This window comes from Dermacentor albipictus, chromosome 2, assembly GCF_038994185.2.
Source record: "Dermacentor albipictus isolate Rhodes 1998 colony chromosome 2, USDA_Dalb.pri_finalv2, whole genome shotgun sequence".
Classification (NCBI taxonomy): domain Eukaryota; kingdom Metazoa; phylum Arthropoda; class Arachnida; order Ixodida; family Ixodidae; genus Dermacentor; species Dermacentor albipictus.
Window position 1 is genome coordinate 128,013,860 of NC_091822.1, and position 19,625 is coordinate 128,033,484.

Sequence of the window (19,625 nt, forward strand, 5' to 3'; positions counted from 1 at the left end):
CCACCTGCTTCCCGGTGTCGCGGTCGGCCAATTGAGCGTCAACGTACACGAACGGGTAATTGCACGACATACGCGTAACACAGCGTCGATACGCTATCAATGTAACACCGAGTATAGAGTCCTCCGATTTTGCGAGTCTCCGGGTCTCCATTCCCGTTAAGTTCGACTAACTTTGTGTTATTGATGAGATTGCCGTGCTCTCTAAAAGCTCATGGCGCTTTGGAAGTAAATGTTTCGCTCTTGTTCTCACGGTGCAGTCGAAACGACTGCGGCCTATGTAGAGAACTCAATATACCGTCATCATCGCCTTCGCGGTCATCGTTATCTTCATGGTAATATTACTCCCCATATATACGACCACCAAATGTCACTTCGTAAGAGTTGAATCCTACTGTGCGGGGATGGCTAAGCTGGGGCACTCAGTACGACGAAGACCACTGTTAATAGGTCATTCTCCTAGGTAGGAGTAAAATACGTGGTACGCTAGAAGCGCGACGAGCTAAGAAAAAAGGAACTCAGAAGTTGTTGGTGCGAATAATGTTACCCGAGGTGTTTTGGGAACGTTTGGGTATTATCAGATATGTGATATGCTTTAGCCGCAGAAACAATCTACCTGATACTACTTAGCTGAGCTATAGAAAAATTGAAATTTCTGATTTCATCCGCGCTGTGGCAGTAGTGTGTTCATGATCCCAGAAAACTTCTGGTCGCGCATTTTCGACAGCCAAGTTAGCCAAGTAAATGTAAGTATTGTGTCCCATAGTATGCTATAGGCTCATTTTCTTAATGTGCTTTGCGTAACTAACGTGCCCCTTACGTCATCCAGCTAAAGTACGCAACTGTCTTGTTCTACTGCATTTTTTATTGTATTTTCTTCTCTGAACTCTGAATTGCTTTTTCAATTGTAACCTCACTCCCCTCCTTAAGTCTTCGTCGGTTGAGGGTATTTAAATAAATAAATAAATATTGAGCAGTAAAGCTTACTTATCAAACACCTTAAGCTTACAGCAAAGCTGTTGCCAGCGAGCTATTTCTGTATATTTATAGGCTTTTTTACCCTGCGCGGCTCCGTAGGTCGGAGTAACCACGCACACGCGCGCGCGCGCGCACACGCACACACACACACGCACACACACACACACACACACGCACACACGCACGCACACACACACACACACACACACACACACACACGCACACACACACACACACACACACACACACACGCACGCACACACACACACACACACACACACATACACACACACACACACACGCGCGCACGCACGCACACACACACACACATACAAACACACAAACACAAACACACACACACACACACGCACGCACACACACACACACGCACACACATACAAACACACACACACACACATACAAACACACAAACACAAACACACACACGCACACAACGCACGCACGCACGCACATGCAAAGAAAAAGAAAGGAACGCTTACTTTATTGCTACGTGCTCAGAAGATTGTCAAGCGCGGCAATTATTGGGATAGTGGTTATATACGGATGGTATAGGTACAAGAGACGCCATCGGCGGCCGTTTGTCGTGGTTCTGTCCCGCTGGACGGTGCATGCTAAGTGCGCACGCCAAATAGACGCGAAGTGCGTTTGGCTGCAAAAACGACGAAGCGAATCGGACCAAAGCCACTTAGTTTGAGCGGACACGCACCGTAGACGCTATACGTTCTGCCGAGCTGTTGTGTCTAGGCACTGGTGGAAGGGATATTGTGCAAGTGTCCGCATTTCGTCTGCTTCTGAAGTGCTGATTGGGTGGACACGTCTTTCTTCTTCTGACGTGTACCCTAGCCCAGCCAATCAGAACTTCAGCAGTAGACGAAATGGACACGTCCACTAGGTGGACACTCGCAGAATATCCCCCTAATCCTCTCACACCCCCGAGGTCTGGGTGGAACGTGTTGTAAACGTCGAGGTAACGTCATCTATTATTTCACTGGGAGCTGACCAACAACACCTCGTAGATGTCAATGATGTCGTGCCTTATCTATGCCTATAAGGCCAGTGGCGGCACTCGTCATCACGCCATTATAGGGAGCTATCGCTGCCATTGCTTTGCCCGTTTTTTTTTACCAACAGAACAGAAATACTGACGTTTACAGAGTTACTTCTGTAGGTTTGAATATTATAAAACTGACTGCCACATGTCCAAATACATTTGAAAATTTGGCAATGCTGCTTAGCAGTGACACGGCTTATCGATCGGAGCACGCGTCTGTAACCGAAGGGAGTAGATGGTAGCTTCCACGGCCACAGATGTACAGAAAGAAAAAAAAAAACAAAAAAACAAAGAAAACAGGCAGAATCGATTCCAGTTGACATCGACGTAAAGTGAAGCATTCTTGATGTGATTGACTCATGAACCATGTGTGTGTGTGTGCATATGTCCGTAAGGCACCGAAAAATGCCCGCAAATTAGCCTTTCTTACATTTGTTCATGCTAAACTTGAATTTCCTTCTTCAATATGGTCCCCTCATTACATTTAATTAACCACTATGCTAGAATAAGTTCAGAATAGAGCCGCTCGATTCATTTCATAAAATTACAATTGGAACGAAAGTATAACGCAAATTAAAAACAGTCTATCAATTCCTTCTTTGAACACTCGTCGTGAGGTAGCACTTATATTGCTGTTTCACAAGTACGTTCACGGACCGAGGCCATCACCCATAGCTCTGCAAGTTTCTCCATTCACCTCACGAAGATTGCATAAACACCTTTCTTTCACGCGCATATACGGCAAAAGAGACGCTTTTAACTCATCTGCGCTTCCACGTGTCATCCGCTTGTGGAACGACCTTCCCGATGTCTTGGTACCTGAAGCTAACAAAGAAAAATTCCGTCGCGACATAAACATTCATTTCTTAATTAAAAAAAAGAAAACTTCTTGTCTGCGTTGCTTCTTGTATGCTTTCTTTCTTTGTATCTTAGAATTTTAGAGTTTGTGTAAACTTGACTCTTTTCAAATCAAATCAAATCAAGTTTATTCATTACAAACAAAGAAACGGTTACATTTTTGTTTTACAGACGAGGGTCCCAAAGTCGAAGACTGTAACCGGGACCCTCGGTGGGTAATTATAAGAAAAAAAATTACATAGGTGGCAGGACAGAAATAAAACTTATACAATGTACACTAACAGAAACGAAGAACTGTAGTGCAACAACAGAAAAGTGATTACAATGTACCGTAATACTAACAAAAAATAAAAATATTGGCGTACAACAGAACCTTTAAATTATGTGAAGAAGGAACAGAACGAAATAGAGAAAAATATGATCGGCAGGCCGAGATGAACATGAACTAAAAATATAAGTGTGCTAGAACTATACATATACAAAATTTTAACAGACACAAAAAACATGAGAATACATAAAAAAGCATTATGAGCAAAACGACTAAAGGCAACAGCAAGCATGTGAACAGCAAAACATAAGAGAAATAGGGTAATAAATAATACATTTGGAACCTTAATTGCGTCACTGCGCCAAAAGGAACTCTTTAAGGGATTTTTTGAAGGCATAGAATGATGTGAGTGATTTTATGTTTGATGGTAAGTGATTCCATAAAGATATGCCAGCGAAAGATGATGTTAGTTTACCATAGTTGGTACGGACACGAGGCAGTAAAAAGCAGTATTATTATTAACAAAGCATTGTATAACTGTATAATTTTGTATAATTGTTTGCTCTTTATACTGCGTAAAATCTTTGTTTCCCTTACCCAAACCCATTCTTCGGGCCTGTAAGGTATCTTGAATAAATAAATAAATAAATAAATAAATATGAAGTGTGGTTTTCGAAGTACAAGTAAAAATATTAGTATTAATGAAAGAGCATCATGGTATAAGAAAAATTTGATTGTTTAAAGTGGATTATACTCAGGCTGGATACTATATGCGCATGTTCGCGCGCGTTAGAGGTAAGAGGTCAGATAAATTTGCAAAGGCGCCTGGAACTTGGTAAGAAAGCTTCGCTTAGAAAAAACAACAACAACAGATGGGAAAGGGGAGGGCATTTCAATACCTGCTAAACTGAGCATGCTGTTTCCCACCCCACAGCCCCGGTATTCGCCGCTCTCTACAGCCGTATATACTGCAGATTAGATTTCGTCTTTAGAATAATAGACGCCGCAGCGAGGAGAAATTCGGCTGGGTGAAAACGTCCGCGTACGCGCCAGCGTGGTAGGAATGATATTGAAACAACGCTTACGCGTCCCGTTACAAGCGAACAGTGCAGTAAAATGAAGGAAACAAAAAAGAGGCACAAGCGAACAAACAAACAAAACGAAAGTGAGAAAGAGAATAACAGTGCCGTATATTTTCAACGTAACTTTTAATACGCCGGTAGACATGTTTTCATACTGAACGCCGCATCAAAGGAAGTAAAACCATGCCCTTTCCCACGTCACTGGCGTGCAGAGGCTCTGCGTTCTAAAAAAAAAGCGTCAGGTCTTTTTCCCGCCTAGAAAAAGAATACATACATTTTTCTACCGCAAATAAACCTTTGCTTGAAATAATAGCCTTGCGTGCGTGTCTTCTTCGTGGCTCTATTCGTCATATTTCGGTGCTGTTTTACCGTAAAGTTGATTGATTTCATTGATTTGACTCATTCTTGGGGTCTAGCGCCTGAATGTAACTCTGGGGCTATATGAGGCATAGCGTACAGTGATGGGCTCCGGATTAATGCTAGCCACCACGGGGGACTTTCACGCGCATCCAACTCTAAGTACACGAGTGTTCGCACATTTAGCCTCCACCGAAATGACCATCGCTGCGGCTAATAGTCGAACCAACCATCTAGACATCAGCAACACAACGCCAAAACCACTGCAGCGAGTCCCTGCAACGATAACAACCAACAGGACGAACGCGAAGGCATGTTCGCTATTGTTACGACTTTTCACCGCTGCACCACGATTACGGCTTTGTGGTCCCGTAGCGCTCGTCACCCGTTTCGTGACAGAGCGTTGGTAGCGAAGACTCCGAGCCAGGCGTCGATGAGAATAACAAAAGGGACTTTATACATTATATACAGGTTATCATACAGGACATGAACGGGTCGGCACTGGGGCCGAGTGCTCACAACAGACGCGACTGTTCTCGCACGGCGACGTCCGGCGAAAACGCGTGACACATCTCACTCCAGTCGAGAGCGGCACTGGCTCCCGGTGGGTCGGCGGATCCTGTTTTTTCAGGCAGCGCGTCGCTGCTTTTATAATCCCCGAGGAACCATTGTCACTCAAACGGCCCAATACAAAGTCAGCACACGACGGTCGTCCGAGGGGTCCAACCAGCGACCGCGCTGGCCACCCGGTTCAAAGTTCGCGCGCGCGGAGACCTCCATGCAAAAGGAGGTGCGGCGCCGGGCTGTCTGGCACACGCTGACACGTCCGAACACGCTGCTCGCCGAGGCTTCTCCCGCAGGACACCGCTGCCTGACGGCTCAGCATCTTGCCTTGTGAAGGGAGAATTAGGGCGCTCGCAGGATAGATTCTGCATCTTGCAGATTCGGAATCCGGGCTTGTGGTAATGGCACAACAGCATCCCCGCCCTCAGATAAGGCGCCGGGAAGACGAGCTGCCTCCACGTGGCTCGGATGCCAGGCGCGCACGTTCGTCAGGCTCGTCCAAGTTCACGTCCAGTGTCGGGACGCCAGGTAACTTCACGTGCCCAGGTCCGACTCGCCAGGACAGGAGCTCTGCTCACCGCGTTGTCGCCAAGGCACCTCGACCAGCTCCGCTCGGGTCGTTCCTAAGACCTTGCTTCTCGCCACTGGTCCCGCTTGGTCGTTCTGCAGCTTGCAAAACCGACCGGCAAAAGGCAACACCCAACACGAACAAGTGCCCTCTGTCTCCCGTCAAACACCAGACAAGGCCATAATCCAAATCAACCTAACTAAATAGCTATCCCCCTTTTGCTCCCGCTGCAACAGGAGGCAGGTGTACGATCTAGTACACAGGGCTCAAACAACCAGTTTTCAAATTAACAACGCAACAAAATAGAAACAATTATTAATCAGCAATAATAATTACAAATAGAATGGTCCCCTTGAAATCACTTGGACCGAAAACATACTTCTGAGGAAGCAAATGAGGTCATTCATTTTTCCCGGCGATATTTTCGCGGAATCCGAAGCTGCTTATATTTGCGACCCTGCTTATCCGTGTAGCGGCTGTACAATAAGCCAGATTCCTTGCCAAATGAAACCCTCCTTTTTTTCACTCCCCGTTTGACGCTCTTCCTCAGATCGGCTAGTGAACAATCTTCCTGTTGCTCGCGAATCCGAGTTCCCCTTTCAACTGCAGCCTGCTCCTGCCAGCTGGCGGAAACCGGAGCGAGTGTGGAGCCCGCGTCGCCTAATTGCGGCGTCGCGTCTCTATCGCGGCTAGCACTGCACGCGTCACTCCCACTCACCTCCAGGACCCGCTCGCCTAGGCCAGCCTCCGAGCTCTGCCTCTCCCGTGCCTGCTCACCACTTAAGTTACCTTGATCGGTCCGTGTGCCGCACCGCTGTTCGCTCACCGACGCAAAGTCAAGTTCCCTCGACAGCGGGCGCGCTTTGGATCGCGTGGGGGCCATGTACGCCACGTCGGCAAAGAATGATTTGCCGTGATCCCTCAGCAGCTGCTCCGAGCTATTTGAGAAGAGGTAGGAAAATTGCTCCGGGAGGGCGGCTGACACAGCGGCTTCGGTGTTAAGTTTCCCAAACTCTCCTTCAATGATAACCGTTGCGATCGGTAAACAGACACTCTCCTTCTCGGCCACTTGCCGTATCCTAACGCACTCTCCAGTAAAATCACTCGAGGAGACGAAAGACGGGTGAACAACGTCCATAGTTGCTGCAGAGTCCCGCAGTGCTCGGCACTTCTTGCCGTTTACCTTAATTTCCTGCACATAGGGCTCCAATAGACGTATGTTTTTGTGAGTTTCCTGTATCGTTGCAAAAGCAATTCTCTCTGGGCAGCTTGCAGCGATGTGCCCTTGCTTTTTGCAATTGTAGCAGGTTAACGGTTTCCGTTTTTCAAAAGAACGCGTCATTTCGTTTCGCTGTTTCGGACCATCGTCATCATTCTGAGATGCATTCTGTCCTTCCCTTACAGTTTCTTTGGTAAGGGATTCGTCGTCCCGAAACTCGCGACGCGTGATTTGCTTCCGTTCGTCGGGCTTCCCGGAAAACCAATCTCTCCTATCAGCTTTTTCTACGCGCACTGCGTTGCTGTGCAAGCTGCGGCGTGTGTAATACTCTTCCGCTAACTCTGCTGCCTTGTTTAGCTTAACATCCTTTAGCCTATCTTGCAGCCAGAGCCGGACATCCTCATCAATGCAACGGTAGAACTGCTCCAACGCGATGCATTCGACAATTTTGTCGCGGTCGTCGTAAACCTCTTCGCCCTTCAGCCATTCCACCAAGTCGGCTTTTAGACGAAACGCGAAGTCAACATTCGACTCCTTACCCTTTTTTGCATACCGGAACCTCTGCCGGAAAGCTTCGGGCGACAATTTATACTTCCGCAGTAGCGCTTCCTTCACATCACTGTAGCTCTCAAACGCCTCTTTCGATAAGCAAGTTATTACGTCTGATGCCTCCCCAGGAAGCAACGCTAACAGATTCTGTGCCCAGAGGGATCGCTCAATGCTATTCCGTTCGCACACGTGCTCAAATTTCACGAGGTATTTGGCCATATCCTCTCCGACGACAAAGGGTGGAAGTTGATCGCGTATTCTTGGAACGTTAGAAGTGAGACTAGGCGCCGGCGATCTATTTCGGGTCTCCAACTCTTTCATTTTAAGCTCGTGCTCACGAATCTCTCTCCTTTCCTCCTTTTCCTCCTCGCGACGTTGCTGTTCTCTCCTTTCCCCCTTTTCCTCTTCGCGACGTTCATTGATACCCGCCAAGGCCTCTGCGGCTTCCTCAGCCGTTACGTCCCCAGTCCTCATGACCTCAAGGATCGCATTCTTTCTTTTGGTTGAGCCCAACTCAATGCCCAACTCCTCACAAATTTCGAGAAGTTCCTTCACCTTGTACTTCTCCATCGTTCACACTGTCCTCCTGCTGTTTACCCTTTTTGAATATACCTGCCGTACGCTACTATAACACTACTAGTAAGACATATGCAAGTATATCACACACTGCCCTGTTTACCCCCTCAGCATCCCCTGGTTTTCAAAACACTCTTACTAGGCTTGAAACACACAAGGTTATCACAATGCAACACCAAATCCTTCCCTAAGCTACTATAACCTGTGTCAAAGAAAGTCTGGTGTTTGAGGTAAACTTCAGGCACTCACCGCGCCGAGGTAGCTGATGCCGGTCAATCCCGTCGCTGCCATCCACTGTTACGACTTTTCACCGCTGCACCACGATTACGGCTTTGTGGTCCCGTAGCGCTCGTCACCCGTTTCGTGACAGAGCGTTGGTAGCGAAGACTCCGAGCCAGGCGTCGATGAGAATAACAAAAGGGACATTATACATTATATACAGGTTATCATACAGGACATGAACGGGTCGGCACTGGGGCCGAGTGCTCACAACAGACGCGACTGTTCTCGCACGGCGACGTCCGGCGAAAACGCGTGACACATCTCACTCCAGTCGAGAGCGGCACTGGCTCCCGGTGGGTCGGCGGATCCTGTTTTTTCAGGCAGCGCGTCGCTGCTTTTATAATCCCCGAGGAACCATTGTCACTCAAACGGCCCAATACAAAGTCAGCACACGACGGTCGTCCGAGGGGTCCAACCAGCGACCGCGCTGGCCACCCGGTTCAAAGTTCGCGCGCGCGGAGACCTCCATGCAAAAGGAGGTGCGGCGCCGGGCTGTCTGGCACACGCTGACACGTCCGAACACGCTGCTCGCCGAGGCTTCTCCCGCAGGACACCGCTGCCTGACGGCTCAGCATCTTGCCTTGTGAAGGGAGAATTAGGGCGCTCGCAGGATAGATTCTGCATCTTGCAGATTCGGAATCCGGGCTTGTGGTAATGGCACAACACTATTCTCGCTTAAATTCTAACCTCGCCTATCTCCTGGAAAACCATCTCTATTTAAATATAGCTGTGTTTGGTTTATTATTATATATTTAAATGCAATGACAGCCGCCTCGATGGCCTATTGGCTATGGAGTTGAGCTGCTAAGCACGAGGTCATGGGTGCGATTCCTAGTCATGGAGGCCATGTTTCGATGGCGACGAACTGAACAAAAAAAAATACTCGTGCTTTATGTGCGCGTTGAATTCCAGGCGGTCTAAATTTATCAGGAGTCCCTCACCACGGCGTGCCTCGTAATGTTTTCGGGGTTTTGACACGTAAAATTTCAGGATCTAGTTTAATCCTGTAAGGGATATGTAGTGCGGAAAGCTTTTCTTTACAGATTTTGCATACGTTCTCCCAAGTGTGTGCGCGCTTGTAGTTTTATCTGTTCGCCATTGTGCATTTTTTAAAAATATTTAGTTCAAAGGTACGATAGATTACTCATTTCTGTTCCGCCACCACAGCGTGTGTGCAATTGTTGTTACATGCGGGAGGGCTGCGTCAGGGGTTGCTGCCCTTTGCCGCTCCCTTCCTAATTGGTAAAGATGTACTCTCGAAATAAAAGTTTGCAAGTAGATTCAATTAACTCACGCCAGGAGTCGAACTCGCCGAGGCCTCTCGGCTGTCAGGCTTGCTGGCGGCCTCGGCAGCGCTCAGCTCGACCACGCTCGGCAGCGTGGGCGTGTCGCTGTCGGTTACGCCCGGCTCCCGGTTCCCACAACAGGTGGCTTCGTTCGCCACCAGTAGACGGGCCTGACTGGGAATCGACATGATGCGACGGAGAACATCCTGGTGGCTGGCACCCTCCACTTTGGCCCCGTTCACCTGCGTTCCAAGCGCGGCTCTGAAACAGGTGCCCGTGACGAGCCGCAAAAGCCCAACGTGGCCCGCGGCTGGAGCTCGGCAGCTCGAACCAGGGGCTGCGCTGGAAAAGGGTGTTTACAGTACGTCACAGTTGCTCCGATTGGCAAACACGTGCAAAGTCATTTTTTACATACTAAAACCAGTATCTATATATATATATATATATATATATATATATATATATATATATATATATATATATATATATATATATATATATATATATATATATATAATATTACTGCACATGTTTGCCAATCCGAGCAACTCTCACACCAAGGACAACAAAGTTGTGTAAGGGAGTTCTTGCGCCCTTCAATTTCGAGTTCTAGTTGTTTGTTCTGCCGCTGCCCGAAACCTATAAGCAAGACTTTGAAAAGGCTTGACTATGTGTGGTGCAGTTCTTTCGTGATACTGCGAATTTTAATTTTCTTCGCGATATCCGAATGTCTATCCTTTGAAATCAGGCATAAAATTGAGCAGGTTTAACGTGCATTTTGAAATCTGTGGGAAGCAAAGCACTCGTAAAGCAGTTAAGTATATACGCTGCATAACCATTCAAATTTTCTAACGCATTTTGGCAGAATAGTGATTACGTGCCTACCAGGCGAATAAGCGAGATGCGGCAACCCACACCACGCAACCTACTACGGCGTTTCCATATAACTGCTATCGCAATGACAAAGGTAAAATCTCGTTATAATGAACTTGGAAGGGTAGCTATAATTACTCCGTTACATGCAACGTTGCATGTACCGCAATATAAACCTTTATGAGGACCTCAAGAGGAATTTCTCTTACTTCGCTATATTTATTTTTTCTAAATTTCCCATCTCAATATAACGAGGTTTCGCTATAGATTGCTGACAACATTTCTTGGTGATCAATCAAAAGCTGCGAGGGAGGAGCTTCTGTGCGTCTATTTTTATGCGATGTAGTTGGGTGAGTGTGGCACCCGACTCGATTTCTCCAAGCTTGCAGCAAAACTGTGAATGGCGAAACTAGTGTTGTATTGTGCGAACCAGTGCCCCCCCCCCCCCCCCCCAAAAAAAAAAAAAAAAAGAACAGGCCACATTCAAATAACGACGATAGCGGCGAACACACGAAACGATTGTCGAAAATCTGATCTGCTGGTCAAGCGCGTCAGCTTTTCCACATTAGTCGTCGAAGTTTCCAGAGTAATCGCTGGTGCCCGCGTGTCTGCCAGGAAGTACTACATAACTCGCTTCGCGCATACAATCGGATTACACAAGCTTCGGTGAGAACAGACAACTCATAGAGTCCTCGCTAACATTCCAGTAAGTTCCACTCACGCAGGCGCATTTTGCCCTGAGCGGTAACTTTAACTTCGTAATGGTTGAAATACTGTATCTGAGAAAATGATAATTAAGTACAGCGGTCAATACGCTCCTTTACTTTTTTGAAGGCGAGACAGAGGTTGGTGTGAATTTCTGAAGCGAATCAATGTACACATGTATGCAGTTCTGAAGATTTGGATAAATGGCCGAAAAAGTGTGGGAGAAAATACATTGGCGTTCCCGTTATTAATGCGAAGGCTCCACGTACATTTCAACCCATTTTACAGTGAAGCTGTTTATGGCTAGGGTTCTGTGTATTTTTGTTCTGCGCGTGCAAAACACCATGGGGCCGATCCCGAAGGTCGCTCAACACCGGGCCTACCCGCGCTGGAGGTGAAGCAGGCATCAAGCACTCCTCCAACTTGCAAAAACAAGTTTATTATCTTAGGTCCAAATGGAACTCGTATCAGATATTAGGCTGATAAGAACAGATACCACACTTTGACCTGCGTCGGCCCTTCTCCCTCTCTTTGTCGGCGTTCCAAGTGCTTGTGTGTCTACTTTCCTTTCCTTCCGCTCTCCTGCTGGTGGTCCCCTCGAAACGTCATGCGTGTCTAGTTTCCACCGACTCCTCTGGGTGGCAGGCCCATCGTCCACGCGGATGTTTATAAAAATTAAGCTAAATGAGTTCGTACCTTTGTTCAAAATTCTGTGTAACCTCTGTGTCGTATGCTAAACAGCTTCGCTGGCCATCCACCTTCACAGAGTGGAATGACTCGTGATTTTTCTTTCCGTAACGAACTTCCAGTCCGTATCTGGCTTCGAGCTAATTTTTTGGACCAATGCCAAGAAAAGCACAGCATGAAAATGTGGGTGGTTCCCTGTGTGTGTGCCATATAATGTGCGGCTCTTCAGCGAACGACCTTGACGCGAACTTGTGTATGAGCCACTGTAAGTAAAGGCTTGTGCCATTGGGTGTGTACCACAGAGTATGCGCCTTGATGGGTGCGTACGTGGGCTCTTCCGTGAACATCTTTGACGCAGACTTGCGCATGTGTCACAGGGTATCTACGATTCGGTCTGTGCACCAGCGTGCACTGGGTATTTGCCATTGGGTATGGGCCGCTCTTCAATGAACCTCTTTGACACCAACTTGAGTTCCTGGGTATCAAATATTTGTATGTAATCGCGATGACATTTGTGCATTACGTAGTCGTTAAATGAAAAAAAAAACGATTCTTCGCCTTTTAATTGTTTCCATGAATTGTTTTTTTCAGAATCAGATACGTGCATCATACACAATCTAGCATTGCAGTGACGTGCGTTACTGCGACTACCACTCTGCATGCTTTGTTCAATAACCTTCACCGCTGTTGCGCTTCCCACTGTGGCTTTCATTTAACCATTTAGTGAGGATTGCCAGACGCGTGGATTTGCCCGAAAACCTGACACTTATTTCGTCATGCGCGTACCTCTTTTGTTTTATGTTTATCAACGGATGAAACCTATATCACTAAGAACCGAGTTTTGCGCTAGAATCTTTGCCCTCTATGGAAGAGTATACCCGAGAGGCAAGACACTAAGTCATTTTTACAGCGATGCTGTTAATGCGACTCATGGAAGTGCTCGAAAACGTTGTTAGGAAATATTCACGATTTTATAATGAAACTATATCACCCAGGAAATTTATACTTTGGAGAAAATGGGGTGAAAGTTAAGGACAATGTGCGGGAAAGTTTTGAGGTGTCTGTGTGTAGATAAACAATAAAGTGGAAATTAGTAGACCATTGTTTCCGGCCCGTGCAAAAGCCGGAAAGAATTGGCGTTAAAAGAAACGCCCAAGGGTTTTTCCCGCTTTCTTTTTTTAGAGAACCAAAGCGGCAGAGATTTCTTATTTACATCAAATGTGTGTCATAGTATGAGTGACCGGTACCTGAAGTTTGAAGTGCCTAGAATAATTTGGTTGCTTAAAAGTTATTACTGAATATTCGTCGCCTAATTTTTGTGCGTAATGCGAAACATGTCGCTTGTCGCCTGTTTCCTCGCAGAACTACGTCAGGTACTCTGTTTATATTTTGTTGAACTAGGAAGTATCTTGCTTGCCGAAGGATAATTTAATGTGTGTGCGTTGATTAGAGTCTTTGTAGATAGATATTTATTCAAGCGTTTCAGAGGGTGACACTGCCATTTCAACTGCAAGAGACACCAACTTCAAACTTTGTGACGATACGGAAACTGCTATGTATAATGTGTTGCGAAACTTCCATGTTCATAGGAGCGTTGCAAATAATTACTTAAGCCTTCATTTTATTCATTCTCTGTTCTTTTTTCTATATTCTATTGTTCTTTTTTCAGCAGTGTCTGTGCTCTAAACGCTTTTCAAGTTGGCTCTACTATTCTACAATAAAAAAATCTCGCTTAGTACGTGTTTGGCTAAAGTACATCCGCAGACGTCGCTGTTAGAAGACGGGAATATAATAATTATTTGAGAGACGTGGTGAGTTGGGCTAATGGTCGTATTGTGGACTTTCGGAGCTCTGGGGGCACGTGTATATTCTGGGCCTAACCCAAAACTCGGATGCAGCACTCGCGGACACAACCTTGACACAATGCTTCGAGAACAGCGATGAGCTTGCTGGGAGGCGACCAACACCTGTTTCACTCCAGCCATTTCGTCTTGCGCCCATTCGCATGCAAGCTGCACAAAATGAACGCCACATAACTCTATATTTGCTATCCATGTTGACCACAGTTGTTCTCGGTTATCTTTCTATAGTGCTGCCGATTTTCTTATTTTTGTGTACTTTAATTTTTCTCTCATCCTTACGTGCAGTGACTATCGGATGTGCATATACATTTTATTTTCTTTGCTTTCTATCGCCTGTGGTTCTAGTTGGCTGAAGTGCTGGTACCGTTTATTGTTATTTCTCGCGTATGAAATTCTATATCTACACGATTGTGTACCTTGTAGACGTCTTAGAAGTTGATACCCAGTATGTGGTATGACGTGTGTACTGTGGAACTGTCGACACAGAATCGGCAGGGAGGCTCACGTGTCGCCACCCTCACACCGAACGCCTCTCGCGTGGCACCCCGTGAAGTACTTTAAGTGAAATAACCTCAATGATGACGTCCTTGACTCGAAGTCCGGCAGCTTCGGCTGGACTTCCCGGCTCCACGGAGACGACGAACTCCTGCTTACGTTCGGTGTCCTCGTGAAGCTTGAAACCGTAACCTACGAAGTCTGGACGGGCCACCAGGCGGCACAGTCGTTCCGTCGGCCCAACCTCCGGTGGCGCCACCTTGTCTGCACTGACAGTGACCGCCGCTGCTGCGGGCTGGGACTCGGTTGCAGGCGGCACGCCCTGCTGTGTAACCGTGCCGTCCGTGTTCTGCTCGTGAGGAAAAGAAAATTCCGCAGATTTATTGTTTGTGGCGGCACAGCATAACCTCATGCTGTGTACGAAGAGGTTGGGAAGAAATTGCACAGCTCGAGCGCTACGTTTTGGAGGTTGAGCGAAACTTTAGTTAAGCGGTTGAACATATTTTATTGAACTCCTCATCTGTTACAACGCGTTCTGAAGCATGGTGATTACTGGCTTATACGCAGCCAATCAACAAGACGCGGAGAGAGAGAGAGATAGAGAGAGCAAGCATGTCTTTATTAAAGTTCTAGGAATGGGATACGGTGCGTCCGTCTAGTTTTTAGCATCTGGAGGCAGAGATGAGATACGGGGACACGGATGAAGGCGAGGCTGGGTTTTGGATGCACTCCTTGTGTACCTCGCAGAATACGAAGCTGCGGAAACACCACCCCCGTGCCCGCGTGATCCATGCAACTGCGGACTGCACTGTCTACGGGATCTACCCATATTTCCTAAAAGAAATATCTCCAGGACCGGCCCGCATTACCTCACTGGGCAAGAAGCCGAGCGCGTAGAGAAGACACGCCACAACACGAAAAAAAAAAGTATGCGATACGGGGTAAACAAAGGAATTATTCGCTGAATGCGTATATTTGTTGAACCGAGCACATTTTCGTACCGTTTGTCGTTTTACTATGTGGTTACGCACAGAAGAGAGCTGGGTATACCTGAACATCTCTAGCGGTAGGGCAAATGGGACTACGTGTAAGCTGGTTCGACGTATGAGTGCTCCGCTGTGTGTGTGACAAATCTGGCAAGCTCCGCTGCCTTCGCCAGCCAAGTCTAGGATCGCTCGGCTTGAAAGCTTCGCTTTAAAATTTGGGGACAGGTGCGCGACCTGCAGCGCCTTCACAGCACGGACAATGAAATGCGCTGCTACGCCGCTCTTGCCGTGGTCACACGCACACAATTTGACGTTGAAGCGATCGGCTTGGGCGGCACTTGTCTGTGGCGTAGCGGCATTGACACCTACAGTTAACAAAAGAACCAGTTCTTAGCATCAATTGCGGGAGCGAGCGTGAACAGCTATCTCCGATAACCCTCCACGTTTTTCTGCCCGGATCATCTAGAACAAGCGGTCAAGGTTGTCGTTTTTTCTGTATGTAGATCTAATTAGCGGAGATGTTGCGACATGCATGGGCTTGCCGAAAAGCCCAATATGGAAAAAGAACAGTAAGAACTGGCTACAAGGGAAGAAGAAATGAATAAAGTGCATCCCTTTTGCCGTCATATGTGAACTGCGTGATATGCTGGCAAGGTTAAAACACGTCTATGTTAATTGCAGGTGTCACAAAAATTATTTGGGTCTCGCTTGTGCAAATAACACTCACAGGGACGTTGGAAACGATTGATGCAAGATAAATAAAACTCCGCATTGCGTTGGGCTGGAGAGCCCAACGCAATGACCTATACAAAGAAGTGTCAGCATACTTTAGCGATTCGTCCAAACTCATTTATTTCTGCAGCCGTACAGGCTCTTGTAGCGGGCACCGCTCTCAAGAGTAACTTCTTTGCGACGCACTCAATGTTGCGCTTATCCGCCATAGCATTTTCTGTGGTGGCCCCCGCAACATCACAGCTCACAGCGTCAATGTATAGTCCTAAACGTTGCACCTATTATCAAGCGTAAATGATGCCCAATATCCAAGTTACCTTTGCGTCCATATAAAACATATACATTGGCGCAGGCACATGGGTCCAAGTAAACGTGCTAGTGGTGGACAGTTTTTGTCTATGGGCAGAAGCACTTATTTGGCTACCATTAGCGCGTCTAGCCGATGTTCGTAATGTAACACTTAATGTTTTGCGACATCTTAGGTGTTCCACCCTATATCGAGCGCTTTTATACTAGCAGGTCTGCATTATTTTTAGATACCTGTGAGCACACCATGTATACGCATGTATTTTGACATTGTTTTGTAGGGTAACGCAGTACAGAGATGCGTTCACTGGCACTACATTGTGGTTCAAGGCTCCGTGCAATATTAGCTAGCTTGCTGGGGCTTTCGACCTCTGCAACGTGAGCGACGCAGTGGTGCTTAGGACGAAGTTGTCTTCTCCGTCGGCCTAAGGGGAGGGCGCAATTTCCATGTGGTCGTCGGACGACGACACGATAACAGCGACAGCTTGGCGGTGATGACCGTCATTGCCAGCGTAACGGAAATGAAGTACAGGCAATATAAAGAGAATTAGAAATTTCAAACAGTTCTTTTTACTTATCTACAGCGACGAAACACAGACACAAAGCACATGAAGAAGGCAAGGCGTCCCGTCTTCTTCATGCTGTGTTTTCCGTTTTCTGCGCTGTAAGTATGTCGAAATACTAAAACCTATTACACCCACTTTCTGCCGCAACTGCAAACTGCTGCAGCAGTGAAACTAACTCATGGATGGAAATGAAATCTGAAACACATTTTGTGTTTTTGTGCCTGCTGATTACTGTACAAATTAGTGTCCGAATAAGCGGCAACGGATAGAAATGCATGAGTAGACTCCCCTGTTTTATTCAGTCTTTAGTCCTATTTACAATTTTCAGGACGAAGCCACCCTCAAGCAGCCTTGCGCATCGTACGAATTCTTACAGTGAGCATCACCTCACTCGTACTCATCCGGATCAGCTACACCCCCCCCCCCCTCCACACAGGCTAGAAATTTTACACTATGGCAAAAGGCGAAGTGCTGGAAGCTAACACCCGAGTCAAATCGAATATCTCAAGGAGCATTTGCAGCGTCAGCTGTTAGCAGCCCATCCAACTTGTCACGCTCTTTCGTAATCCCACTTGTTTACTGAATAAACACAACCTTCGCTGCTAGTCAAGGAAGGCTAAGTTCACAAACGTATTTGCAATAAATTCTCACATCAGGAGAGTACAGGTTTCAGGGTCACACTTCGCAGATAGCAAATAGAGCCTATGTAGACAGTAGTGAGCCTCATAAATGTCGCCTAATAATATCTAAAAGCCAATAATTAAGCAAATTGCCAATAACCCTGAAAACACAGCTGGGTGCTGCGGCAGCCCGACAAGCGCAGGTTCTGTTAACATGCCTGCAATAGCAGAGGTGACAAAACTTGACAATTGGTGCGAGTCCATGGTAAAAATACCAGCATGCCGAAGACAGGACAAAGAATCCGTCCTTGTCGTCGCCGTGTAATTACATTTTACTATCCATCCCCGCTGGAAGGCAAAAAAGCAAAGAAAAAAACTCGCAGGTTCGACCAAAAGGCGAAGCACCGATTCCGGTAGCAAATCAGTGGATAGCTATACGAAGTAAGGATAGTAGTTTTAGTGGCCGTGTAAACATTCCCTTGCTAACTAAATTAACAATGTTAGAACGTGTAAGCCTGACTGAACGGGGACGTAGGAAAAAGACACACAGAAACAACGCTGTCATTGCGTGGCTGCTTCGAAAGTCCTTGTTCAGTCGCGCTTGCACATTACATCATGGATTCAAACCAAGTAGCCCGTCAACGTGTTTTTAATAAATTAACCATCACGGTGTCACGCGCGCACAGGTAAACATGAACACACCTCGCTCGACGAGCGCGGGAACTCGCTGTCAAAATTCTGGTGTGAGGAATCGCGGTAGCAGCAAGCGAACTGACCTTCATGCATCTCTCGCCTGAACGCGAACGAAACGTCGAAAGCACAGCGCATACGAAGCTACAGGGACTACGCGCACTATTGCAAACATCGCAGATCGCTTTGAAGATTAAGCCCGCGTGGGCGCGCACTTTGGCCACGTCGGAGATCGCTTTCAAGACACACGAGCGCCGGCAACACGTCCCTACGGCGTCCGCCAAGGCGTCTACTACGGCGTCCGCGATTCGCGTGGCCAGCGCCGTAGTAGACGCCGCGGTTGTCTCCACTCTGTGTCGAACCCTAGCAGCCGCCGGAGAAGAACGACCCTCCTCCCTCGCCTCACCATCCTGTGCCTCGCGCGCGACAGGCGAGAGCACGCATCCGGACGGCATTCCTCACACACGCACGCGAGATTGAACCGCGTTCGCCGCCTCACCCTCACACACTTTCACTCGCACATGCAGCGTATACCATAAACCGTCGCCGCGCATACGGCTACCGTTTTATCACCCTTGAATTTTATACGGAATCTCAGAGCGACGGCGACGGCAGAAATACGCCTTGAGTGTCCATATAATTGCCATCTCAATAAAGAAATTACGCAGAAACTTCTATGGGAGTTGACTAAGTATGCGTCAGCATTGTGCCACTTGATCATCTACATACAGCCCGGTACCATAATCAGTGTTATAAAACTTGATCTGACCAGTGCAAAGCTTATGAACCCTTATCAGTATTTATCAACCTTATCGGACTACATCCGACCCTTATCAATCATTATCGGAAGTTATCAGCTTTATCGGACTCAATCCGAAGCTTATCGACCCTTTTGGATTGGTATTAAACTTGACGCAATTGGCCCGATCATTACCAACCCTTACCTGTATTTATCAACCCTATCAGACCTGATCCGGTCCTTATCAACTCTTATCCGTCCTTGTGAACCTTATCGGGCTTGATCCGAAGATTATCAACCGTTATCAGCGCTGATTAACATTACCAGAATTGATCCGACCATTATAAGCCCTTATCGCTCTGTAGCACCTAATCCATTCGCGTCGAACCGCTATGAACCGTGATGAGACCCATTTAGTGACTGCATGTGGATGATCAAGGAGCATAATGCTTACGCATACTTACAGTCCCGTACACCTTTAGAAAAAAGGTGAGGCCCCGCTCAGATGACCGAAGCGCGACAGCCGATTGCCTCCACGACTAAAATAGTCCCGCTAAAGAAAGCGTACTTCTAAAACGCGTAATTCTCGGTATAAATAAGCACTTCTGTATTTCGGTCATCTTTCGGGCGGCCATCGGGCGGCCATCTTTCTCCATCGGCGGGGTCACCGGCCGTCCGGCTCGTGACGTCAGTCTAGAGTGCGCGCCC

General features: G+C 47.2%; 1 protein-coding gene and 1 pseudogene across 1 annotated transcript; both read right to left on the minus strand.

Annotated features, from left to right (window-relative positions):
- Window positions 1–9,655: 9,655 nt before the first annotated feature.
- Window positions 9,656–18,274, minus strand: LOC135897387 (Na(+)/H(+) exchange regulatory cofactor NHE-RF1-like). The gene is made up of 3 exons (XM_070533319.1): window positions 18,191–18,274; window positions 14,355–14,627; window positions 9,656–9,898 (listed from the first exon to the last, which is right to left on the minus strand). The coding sequence occupies exons 1-3, from the start codon at window positions 18,272–18,274 to the stop codon at window positions 9,656–9,658; spliced, it is 600 nt and encodes a 199-aa protein (XP_070389420.1).
- Window positions 11,575–11,754, minus strand: LOC135897412 (U2 spliceosomal RNA; annotated as a pseudogene).
- Window positions 18,275–19,625: the final 1,351 nt, after the last annotated feature.

Bases quoted from the DNA above. Each gene is read 5' to 3' on its own strand.
- LOC135897387 (XM_070533319.1), bottom strand. From the start codon at position 18,274: ATGCATGAAGGTCAGTTCGCTTGCTGCTACCGCGATTCCTCACACCAG. The intron at 14,628-18,190 runs GTGTGTTCATGT...CCTCACGAGCAG, and splicing joins TCCCGCGCTCGTCGAGCGAG to AACACGGACGGCACGGTTAC. The intron at 9,899-14,354 runs GTTATTTCACTT...CTTGGAACGCAG, and splicing joins TCAAGGACGTCATCATTGAG to GTGAACGGGGCCAAAGTGGA.